Source organism: Watersipora subatra, chromosome 3 (genome assembly GCF_963576615.1).
Source record: "Watersipora subatra chromosome 3, tzWatSuba1.1, whole genome shotgun sequence".
Classification (NCBI taxonomy): Eukaryota; Metazoa; Bryozoa; class Gymnolaemata; order Cheilostomatida; family Watersiporidae; genus Watersipora; species Watersipora subatra.
This window is the reverse complement of record NC_088710.1, coordinates 51,272,161-51,284,268: the sequence shown is the minus strand read 5'-3', so window position 1 is coordinate 51,284,268 and position 12,108 is coordinate 51,272,161. Positions and strand designations below refer to the sequence as shown.

Here is a 12,108-nt window from a genome sequence, read left to right as displayed (position 1 = left end):
GTGGTCAGATCACCACAAACATTAAAAATTACGTCATATGACAGACAAATACCGATACTTTCTTATAAAATCTACCAAAATTTTGAGTAAGTTTATCTTTAAATATATTATTGCTACTGGTAGCCACAAACAAGGTGCTAAATAGGGACCATAAAACTGTGTGACATACATAATCACTCTTTGGTCCCACAAAAGCTAGTTCCCTTGGAGTTTTTATCATCATTGAAATTCCCTTAAACATGGAGGTAGATGAAGGGGTAAACGGTTATTGCCAACCTAGTTATTCAACATTTTACAGTTCTAATAATCTTTATTGCTACCAAATATACCTGCTGTCAATGACAGGTGCTGCCAGACTTGGCAGATAAACAGAGAAATCACGTCATATACTTCCTGTAAAGCATTGTTATAGTCAATGACTTAATCAATTTCATCAATGTATTTACGCAGCATTGATTTGGTATAAAATGGAATGCATTTAGAAGGAATGTACTACAATAATAGAAGTTAATAGGCAGAAATGAGGACATTGAATCAGACATTCCTATGATAAACTAAATCTTTCTGCCATTGTTGAGGATATGAAATGGCCGGCTTGACTATATGTAAACCTTTTTAAATGATTCACGGTATCCGCAGCTAAACATTACAAAAATAAAAACTGAGCAATCTTATTTCAAATTATAACTGCAGATTGCCTCTTGGTAATAACCCAGGTATTTCCAACAAACTAATACCGGCCAGAACGGTAAAAATAGTTTTTACAATTCTGAAAATCTCGGCAGATAACAAGTTGTTTTAGGAACCACATTTGTCACACTACAATGTACAAGGTGGTATATACATAAAGAATATGCGATACCAAAATAACATTCAAGCATTTATATAAAAACTGGTAAGATCAAGAGAGATAATTGTATAACTGTAGTAAGAACACTGCAGCTAGGAGGGTGAAGGACAGCGTGTGGTGGGAGCAGTTACATAGATATACCCACTGGGTCTCAGTATCGTCTGTATTCTGTACCACATTACACCCTGCAACATAGCGAGTGTCCAATAGTAGCATATTATATAATAGCGCAAACCACAAGCCACACAGCTATATTCAACATACTTTGGTCAAAATATTAATTTGTAAATATGCATATCTGCAGAAGTAGCGTATGATGTACATGTATGATAGAGACACGGTGCATGACTTACTCTAAACTTACACCACACGAGCCTTAAACTAACTTATCCATTTACCCATCAGTTTAAACTTTCACCTTCAACATCTTCAATTTTACTCACGACACTGCAATGCTTGGAGAAAAATTTACGTCAAATGCGTTGAAGAACACATCAGTTGTAGCGTCTAAAGCTTGAATTGTAAATTTTTAAGCTCGCACAATCACAATTTCACTGTCTATCATAGACTTATGTAATGACTCTAAATTATACTAAACATAACATAATACGTCTGTTGTGTGCATACCGACACAACAGACGTATTATGTTATGTTAAAAATAATTTAGAGTCATATTATATATGTATCTTCCCTTTCGTTTAGCTTTTCTTGTTAGCGGTCGACACTGCACACGGTCTTCCCCCAGGTATAGGATTTATTGTGACTATTTGCTTATGAGATTAGGCACAGGAGGAATTGTGGTTGGATGTTCATACTAACACCACCAATAGTAATTGTCTGACTCAAACCGCGGAGCTAGTGATCGTATTGCCCTAACCACTGAACCCGCTCAAACTCTCAGGTCTCTGGTAGGAGACCCGAGCTTTAATAGACATTACGACCCACATGGGTTAACCGGGGCTATAAAACAAACTTTATATATATATATATATATTAAATGAATACAATTACACAGCTCACCTATCGTGAACTGGATAAGAGGTGAGCTCATTTTGCCAACCCCTCCTCGGCTGTAGCCAAATACACGCAGGTTGTAGAATGAATTTTTCTCAAATGACTCCTCAATCATGATCCAAGTGCGGCGCCCACAATCGTAATCTTTTGCATTTCTCAATGACTCCCCCTGACGCCAAATCCTCACCTAATGGTACATACAAGCAGTAGAGAGAATCAACATCTTTCACTACTCATTGTAAACCTAAAAAATAACTTAATTGCAGAACCCAGCAATTGTCTTGCCTAGGCAGTGGTAGATAACTCCCTACCAATGATCTCAAGAATATTTTTGTCGTTTACACATTAACACTTTGGCTAAATGTATGTTAAATCCATACGAGACCTAATCCATTCACTATCTGAGTTATGACATGAAATGGTTCCGACTAACCAGTCATAAAAACCAGTCGTCTGTTGACCATTTTATCGAAAAAACGCTCCAGACATTTAAACCAAGTTTGCACACCTGTTATACTAGCCACATGTAGCTATAGGTTGAATATTTGTATTATTCTTGTAGACTTTGTAACTTGACTAATTGCGAGTTATGTAGTCCTTGTACTTCATCTGGTTACTTGCAACTTCAGTTAGTTGCGAGTAACTAGCTGAAGTTGAAGTTCTTGTACCTAAACTAGTTGTCAGTTATGCAGTCCTTGTATCTAAACTAGTTGTGAGTTATGCAGTCCTTGTACCTAAACTAATTGTGAGTTATGCAGTCCTTGTACCTAAACTAGTTGTGAGTTATGCAGTCCTTGTACCTAAACTAGTTGTGAGTTATGCAGTCCTTGTACCTAAACTAGTTGTCAGTTATGCAGTCCTTGTACCTAAACTAGTTGTGAGTTATGTAGTCCTTGTATCTAAACTAGTTGTGAGTTATGCAGTCCTTGTACCTAAACTAGTTGTCAGTTATGCAGTCCTTGTACCTTAACTAGTTGTCAGTTATGCAGTCCTTGTACCTAAACTAGTTGGCAGTTATGCAGTCCTTGTACCTAAACTAGTTGGCAGTTATGCAGTCCTTGTACCTAAACTAGTTGTGAGTTATGCAGTCCTTGTACCTAAACTAGTTGTGAGTTATGCAGTCCTTGTACCTAAACTAGTTGTCAGTTATGCAGTCCTTGTACCTAAACTAGTTGGCAGTTATGCAGTCCTTGTACCTAAACTAGTTGTGAGTTATGCAGTCCTTGTACCTAAACTAGTTGTGAGTTATGCAGTCCTTGTACCTAAACTAGTTGTCAGTTATGCAGTCCTTGAAACCAAACTAGTTGTCAGTTATGCAGCTCTTGGACCTCAAGTAGTTATCTAATATACCAAATAAATGTGTAGGAAACTGAGAGACTTTGGCAGTGAGCTAGTGAACAAAAGTAATCGCTGGGAACTGTTAGCTCCTCGTTAAACAATATCCAACTAATAATTATTCTTTAATTACTGATCTCTAATCTTGAATCTAAACGGAGACTATGTAAAGTATCTGAACCTTTAAACAGACGTGATGGATCAGATAAGAGAACAAAAGAGAGAGATGCGCTAAGAGGACAGGACACGATTGATCCTAATCACCGGTGACACTTTAGCTTATATTCGAACGCTACAAGAATCTCATTCAAAAGCGTTATGAGCAATGTGAGCCGGTGTTTAATTATAGCCCATGATTACTCCGCATCTCACATTACAGTCCCCATGCATCGGTCATGGTCCCAAAACCTACATATTGAGAGGCTTTTAGCTAAAGCGTAGATGCAACAATAGAGACTCCATAGCCTGATGAACCTTCAGACTTCAGTACCTGAACTTATCTCATGTACTGCAGTTCTCACTTGAAGCTAGATATTTACCGTTGTGGGAGCTATGAGAAAGAGGAGAGGAGAGAGGAGGAGAGAGAGGAGGACCAAAGACTGATAGTATTTTTCATGATGCAAATGAAAAACGATGACGATGTAGACCAAAGCACAGGGTTTTTGTATCAATAACCTTCAAGGTCATTAAAATCTAGGTCATGCACTTTTGGAAACACACTGACCATGAAAAATCACAAGCTGGAATGTATTGTAGTTGCTTGATTGAATGCATTTTATGACTACCCGATTCGGCTTTTGAGCCTTAAAAAATACAGTTTTCCGATTCAGCTATAATGAACGGTGTTAAAACAATTTGGTGTTAACATGAAACTGTCACCACAATATTATATTTCCCAGACGCATGGACCATAAACTAATGAAGGAGTTTTTCTCGCGGGTAAAATTTAGTTATCTCAGATCTAAGCTACTGTAACAGACGGTCTCAATTGCTGTTAATGTCTGGTTCACACTGGTTATTATAAACACTCAGAACAAGCAGGAGACTAAAGGGGGCAGTATATGAACATTTGTCTATAAGACATATAATGCAATGAAGGCTGTTTGACTAGGTCGAACTTTTTGGTAACGATTAACCAACGTGAACCTTGACAGTGCAGTCTCTGTGAACAGAGTTATATTGTTTCCGCTAATTTAAAATGAATAATGAACACTTCAAAGAAAATTTCTAAACCTGCAGCTATAATGTAGCAATTTAATGTTTCCTATATATAACGATCTACCAACACTCAACCTATTATGCAAACTGTTTATTCATAGCTGGCCATATGACTAAAACTCCGGCGTCTACAAAACCTAACTATAGGTTTTGGTTGCAAGCGAAAGCATTAATTCGAAAAAATAGTCGGGGTGATGACATTCACCTACACGTATGCCGCACTAGACCTGTTGCTATAGTTGGAGTCTCGATTAGCTGTAAGGCAAGATGGCGAGAGAAGACTCCATACACTTGTCTATGAACAAATTTTTCGAGCAAACAAACAGCAGCATAATTTGCATGGAATGACCACGGGTTCAGGCAGGTCAAGGACCGACTAGCATGATCATATAGTTTTACAATATGGTGAGCTCGTAACTTCAAGCTTATTCTTTCGACAAAAGACCTCTGCAGCTGTTAAGGTAAACGATGTAATGCAATGTAACATTGACAAGTTTAGCCTCTTTGCATCAAGTGTTACAGATTGGTCATAGCCTATGATCAACAACTCACTTTGTAACCGTCGAGTGGCTCCTCCTCTGGCCCTGTTACTACTCCATTGAAGTGCACTCCCAGATATTGACCATCAGTTCTGTTCAAGGTGACATACTCGGGCATGTTGAGAGGAGCTATAACACAAATTAAAACAATGACAGCAACTCTAAGAAGGGGCCCTGAAAGTAGCTACACAAGGCTTTTCATAATGCGAGGAAAAATGACTCATTCATAAAGTTGTGTAAATCTGTTTATGTAAGCAACAGTCAGGAATTATAATATGGCCTTGCTAACAACAGATAGGTAACTGCAGTAGACTGAAGTTCAAACTGAAAGTAGGCAACTCCAAAACCTATTAAATGATGCTTGATAGCTTCTATGAATAGCTTCTTGAACATCATTTTATCGAAGTTGTCTATTCGCTCTTTAAAAACCTGACTGAAATATGATTGACGGTCTATTTCGCCCAGCGTTGTGCGGAGATGTTACAAATCCATAAAATTGAGGTACATGTATATGAAAAACTTTCCACTCAGATTACAAGTTCAAACATTTACAAACAAGAAAATATGTATTTTCATTAGACATATTTTATTCTACATATTGCCATGCTATGTATAGACTATTATAGTTGCCTATGCTTCATCATTGGATGCTGCTATTTATGTTTAATCCATCGTTTTTTTTGACGTCATCAAGTCGTTTGCACATGCGCTCGTTCACGAAAAACCGCCATATTTGTAGAAAATGATCGTTTTTCTTTAATTTATTAGTACTTTTAAGTGTTGTTTTGATACTATAATTAAAAAATTGCAAACAAAAACATTGTTTTCAAATTATCATTGCAAAAGCTTCGTGTTTCTAACGATAAAATTGTCTATAAAGATGGCCGACAACGATAAAATGACGTCACGAAAAAACGAAGGATAAGTGCAATCGCTGGTAACCATGTTTAACCCACTCTATAACGATGCTGTGTACACTGTCAAAAACTTTAAATGTAAGAATTTTGTCTAAAACATATTGTTGTATTAAAATTTCTACAAATAACTCGATTACAGAAACCCTTGATCAATGTTGATTTGTAAGATTTTAATCTATATATATAAGTCTCGGTGTTTGTCTTTTTCACTGTTGACTTTATTAAACCCAAATTATAGCAATTCAAATCTAGCAATGAAATATCTATATGGCACTGGATTTGATCTCAGGACCTACAAATCTAGAGGCGGCACATTAACCATTAAGCTACACGGAATACAACAGATTAATTGGGCAAATGGTCATTACATTGGTTAAGATACTCATGCTTGAAGCGCTTGCTTGGGGTTAATACTTATCATTGTTGACTGTTCGGCATAACAATTGTTAAGCTGGCCCAAAATGTGTGTATTGTCTTAGTAAAGATCTAGCTTTCCAGGTAAATTATTAGTAATTATCACATTATCAAATCCATTAGGTAATTATTAAATCACCCGCGCAACGCTGAGCATTTACCTAGTTTTGTAATAAATCAAACAATTAAACATTTATTACTATTCACATAAAATTAAAATATTTGCACAAATGCTGACAATAGACAAAATACCTCCTACTACGACTGCTATACTTTGATAGTAATAAAAGTGATGTTATGATTGCATACAATCAGGTTTTTTCTCATCCACCCTTTAGCTATCTATGAAGGTTGGAGTTGTTTAGCAGACGGTACTGAAGTTGGCATGAAGGAGTTCGATTCTGAAAATTGCTGGTTGCCTTCATCTCATAAGACTTATCAAATATTAACATAAGACAACTGACAATTATAGAGATGTAAAGAATCCACTAGACTGACTCGCGAGATGCTAGCTTACCGTCAAAACGCAAGCTTACCATTAAACCAGGTTGTCTGAGGGATGCTTCTACCAGGAGGAGCATCTCCCGCAGAGTTGAAAGGCTGAGCTGTAGCAAAATAATCGGTGTTGGGCTCTAGACCGATAATCCTCCCGCTAGTCACGTTACCCAAGATGGTGTTCCTTCGACCAAGAGATTGTGTGCTCGACGCTTTCCAGTATTGAATCTTCAAATACAACCGCATCTCAGGAATTTCTAACACGCAGTACATTTGTCAGCAATAAAACCAGCAAAAGAGAAGAAGTTTTGTTGAGGAAGTTCGTTCATGAACTTACATGAAAACCAAGTAGCTCCCCTCCAGTTGACTCCCTCGAGTCCTGCACTGGGTTCCAATAAACAGTGAGAGCTGTAGCATTGTACGGCTGCACAACAATCTCTTTTGGAGTTTGGGTTGGCACTGCAATCAATGGATAGTCTACAGTAGAGCTACTCAACATTATACACAGTATTTATTCTTGTATGATATGAAATTGGTTTTCAGAGTTAATAGCTGGGGAAAAACTTAAGCTCCTCGCAACCACGACCACCAAAAACAGGGACCATGTTAAAAGAAACCATGAGAACCAAAACTGTGGAGGTCAATACTACGACGATCCAAACTTGGCAATAAAAATAGAATCATTAAACGAAGCTACGATCATTTATACAGTACAAAATTATAAATACACACGAGCTTTAAATTTTAATTCGGATCTGAATTTCCCCGTCATGAAGCGAGAATAACACAGCACATCATTTAAACTTCACATTTTTTAGCTCGCATAAAAAAAAAGAAAATCGGACGGTGTCTCTGAAAGTAATGTCTGCTTGAGGTGTCAATCTAAAAATACCCTAAAGAGAAGATGCCCAAGTCTATGCGAACTAACAGATGATCGATAGTGAGGATAGATAGTGAGGATAGATAGTGAGGATAGATAGTGAGGATAGATAGTGAGGATAGATAGTGAGGATAGATAGTGAGGATAGATAGTGAGGATAGATAGTGAGGATAGATAGTGAGGATAGATAGTGAGGATAGATAGTGAGGATAGATAGTGAGGATAGATAGTGAGGATAGATAGTGAGGATAGATAGTGAGGATAGATAGTGAGGATAGATAGTGAGGATAGATAGTGAGGATAGATAGTGAGGATAGATAGTGAGGATAGATAGTGAGGATAGATAGTGAGCATCGATAGTGAGCATCGATAGTGAGCATCGATAGTGAGGATCGATTGCGAGGATCGATAATGAGGATCGATAGTGAGGATCGATAGTGAGCATCGATAGTGATGATCGATAGTGATGATCGATAGTGATGATCGATAGTGATGATCGATAGTGAGTATCGATAGTGAAGATGGATAGCGAGGATAGATAGTGAGCATCGATAGTGAGCATCGATAGTGATCATCGATAGTGATGATAGACAGTGAGCATCGATAGCGAGGATAGATAGCGAGGATAGATAGCGAGCATCGATAGTGAGCATCGATAGTGAGCATCGATAGTGAGCATCGATAGTGAGCATTGATAGAAAAATATCTAAAAATTGACTACAAGATGTTGGACTATGTGGCAGCATATTGAGCACAAGGCCGGGCTGTATCTACAGTGACAATCCGGCAAAGCGAAGATGGTTGCAAACGACGATTTATATTTTGTGAATATAGATGATTCACTGAAAAAGTAGGTAATCTAAATTTACCTCTGACAGCAGACATGCCTGTGACAGGCTCCGGGATTGGTCCATTCCCCATCTCATTGGTTGCATAGACTTGCACTTGATAAGGCAGGTAGAATAGGTTATTCCCGAGGGTAACAACACATCGACCAGATTTCCTGCTGCCATGGCGGATAGGCTGACCCTCATCATCACAGAACTGTAAGATTGCGTTTGAACGACCGTGAAGAAACTTAATGGCTTAAGAGTCATTACGATCCACAAGTGACTACACGATTGCACAACGATACTAACTACAACGAACCATAACTACAGACGAGTGTCTGCTCATGGCCATATACATTTGTATAAGAACTGTAGAAAAATGTGAGCATTTACCTGCCAGCTGCCCTGATCAGAGCCGTCATCTGGTCTGTACTTGACAATGTACTGAACATTTGGCGCATTCCACTGCTCCTTAGGAAGGGGTGTCCATTCAATAACAAGAGTCCCCTCCTTACCTCCTCCTGCCCTGATATTTTCAGGGTATGTACTTGGTTTGTCAGGACTTGTCTTAATAATTGATGCTGCAAACAGGTGAGACTCAAATACTTTCTGCTTATCATTCTAGCCAGTGTAATTGACAGTGTAGCATAGCGATTAGCCAGTATATTGTAATAAGCATATCTGGATATTAGTGTTTGTTATCTACACTGTCAGAATATGACTGATACAGCCAATCAAGGAAGTACCTGTGACTAGGTAGAAATACTAACACTTATTATAGCAGTTATCCATGCAGTGAAAACAAGAAATAATTGACCAGACAAATTTCAAGGGAAATAGCGGCGTTACTAGAGAATGGAAGCAAAATAGCACTAGAAATAAATAAAGCTTTAACAAGGAGAGGTCAGTGTTTTACGTTACGGAGTTATCTAGGCCTTACAAACAGAAACTCTTAAATGAATAAAAATACATTTCAAACTGCGTACGAGTATTAACTCATTCGCACCCGTACGCGAGTTAACTCACATATTTATAACGTTGCTAGGCACCCAATGCGAGTTAACTCACGTATTTATAACGTTGCTAGGCACCCAATGCGAGTTCACTCACGTATTTATAACGTTGCTAGGCACCCAATGCGAGTTCACTCACGTATTTATAACGTTGCTAGGCACCCAATGCGAGTTAACTCACGTATTTATAACGTTGCTAGGCACCCAATGCGAGTTAACTCACGTATTTATAACGTTGCTAGGCACTCAATGCGAGTTAACTCACGTATTTATAACGTTGCTAGGCACTCAATGCGAGTTAACTCACGTATTTATAACGTTGCTAGGCACTCAATGCGAGTTAACTCACATATTTATAACGTTGCTAGGCACTCAATGCGAGTTAACTCACGTATTTATAACGTTGCTAGGCACTCAATGCGAGTTAACTCACGTATTTATAATGCTGCTAGGCACTCAATGCGAGTTAACTCACGTATTTATAATGTTGCTAGGCACTCAATGCGAGTTAACTCGTGTATTTATAACGTTGCTAGGCACCCAATGCGAGTTAACTCACGTATTTATAACGTTGCTAGGCACCCAATGCGAGTTAACTCACGTATTTATAACGTTGCTAGGCACCCAATGCGAGTTAACTCATGTATTTATAACGTTGCTAGGCACTCAATGCGAGTTAACTCATGTATTTATAACGTTGCTAGGCACTCAATGCGAGTTAACTCACGTATTTATAACGTTGCTAGGCACTCAATGCGAGTTAACTCACGTATTTATAACGTTGCTAGGCACCCAATGCGAGTCAACTCACGTATTTATAACGTTGCTAGGCACCCAATGCGAGTTAACTCACGTATTTATAACGTTGCTAGGCACCCAATGCGAGTTAACTCACGTATTTATAACGTTGCTAGGCACCCAATGCGAGTTAACTCACGTATTTATAACGTTGCTAGGCACCCAATGTGAGTTAACTCGTGTCTGAAATTTACCAACTTCCTGCATCGTTATTTTTAAATTACAAAAGAATATTTTTGATTAGTTTGAAAAAAAGTTTTTTTGCCAATCAGACAAACTTTAAAATATGAATCTATGACGTCTCTGGCAAAAGTTATAACCAAATTAGTACAGCCATCTCATCATCTATCAAAACCGGAAATCATCATGCCGACTTACAATTTTATCGTTCGTGATAAATTTTTTCAACTCCAGAAGTAAATATGCAGATTCAGAAGTGGTAAGACATTGAGAGACTGCATAAATCAAATTAAAACATTATTTTTAATGTTTCAAAGTTTTATTAACGTTTAATTTTGCCAATTTGAATCGTTATGCTCGAATAAAAATGTACTTTTCAGGTAGTCAGACTAACGTTATCATTCAGTTTTGATAAAAGCATATTGATTCTTAGAGCTGTCTATGAAATCTAAAAAGTTAAGAAAAGAGTTATTGAACATATTTTCATTATTTGAAACATTTTCGTGACATTTTATTTGAGTTATATTGGCATGTAGATTTGCTATGCTTTTGTTTGAAGGATGATACTCGCGAGGAAAAGTTCTAAATTAGAGTTTCATGATTTTCATGTTCATGACCAACTGCATATGTATAAATTATATTCATAACTATGTATTGTATGTAATAAATAAGTAATTTTAGTCAAATTTTGCATATTTTGCAATTTTTATGGTGCAAAACTAACTTTGTTTCAGCAAATAAAATTTTTTTCAAAATTGGAAATTTCCTGAAACTACATTTTTTGAGGCATAGATCTACATAAAAGGGATCCGAGTTGTCTATATAAATGTAATATCATTTGAAAGAGACTTTGCTGGTTCTTGTGAATCTTGAATAAGTAAATTATCTCAAGTCTGTCTTATGTAGTAGTAATTTGAACTACGGCAACTTTCTGAAAAATAAGCGGTATTTGGGGCTAATCACCTGGAAATTAGTCAGGTGCGAATGAGTTAAGAGAGACAATGAGACCATAGTTCATATTGTAGACTTTACTAGCATGTAAACTAAAAATAATTCACCTGACAAGCTACTAACATATTCATGTCACGATGTGCCCTATAGTGAAGTGTATCTAAAATAGCTGTGCTCATTAGAAAGTATAGATAGATTATTAATTTATCTATACCAGCACGCTTGGCAGTTCTGGGAACTATGAGAGATCGTAATGAGTAATCAGTATGCACATAATTAAGTTAAGGCGGCGAGTAGTGGTTAGCGTGCTGATCAGTAACCCGGAGTAACAGTTGCACTCCCGTGCGAGGCTATTTTTTCCTAATGCTCTCAGCGAGGCTTTGGATGGACGCTGCTCATATTATAATAACTAGCTGTACAACGCGGGGTTGCCCGAGTAATAAAGAAGTCATTGAACAGAAATTGATTTGTATTTAACATATAACAGCATTTGCCATTCTAACTTTCAAACTACATATCATTAGAGAAGTGTATTTGAAATAAATTTAAAGAGTAAATAAAAACAACTGTAAAGGTTTTCAAACTTTTTCAAACAACTGACTTTAAAAATTCATATCACGAGACAAAGGTTTTGTGCAGGACAACTACATTAAAAATAAATGAAATAACTGTA

The 12,108-nt window shown here is 37.3% G+C and overlaps 1 protein-coding gene across 1 annotated transcript in view; it reads right to left on the bottom strand.

The window, feature by feature from the left end:
- Positions 1 to 420: 420 nt before the first annotated feature.
- LOC137389877 (contactin-like) overlaps positions 421 to 12,108 on the bottom strand; it is a 31,323-nt gene continuing 19,635 nt past the window's right edge. The window contains exons 18-24 of the mRNA XM_068076027.1: positions 8,887 to 9,074; positions 8,533 to 8,707; positions 7,121 to 7,242; positions 6,825 to 7,011; positions 4,971 to 5,086; positions 1,872 to 2,052; positions 421 to 1,035 (exon numbers count right to left, since the gene is read on the bottom strand). Of these exons, the coding sequence (XP_067932128.1) occupies positions 902 to 1,035; positions 1,872 to 2,052; positions 4,971 to 5,086; positions 6,825 to 7,011; positions 7,121 to 7,242; positions 8,533 to 8,707; positions 8,887 to 9,074 (1,103 nt within the window). The 3' untranslated portion in view covers positions 421 to 901. The remainder of the gene's footprint in view (positions 1,036 to 1,871; positions 2,053 to 4,970; positions 5,087 to 6,824; positions 7,012 to 7,120; positions 7,243 to 8,532; positions 8,708 to 8,886; positions 9,075 to 12,108) is intronic.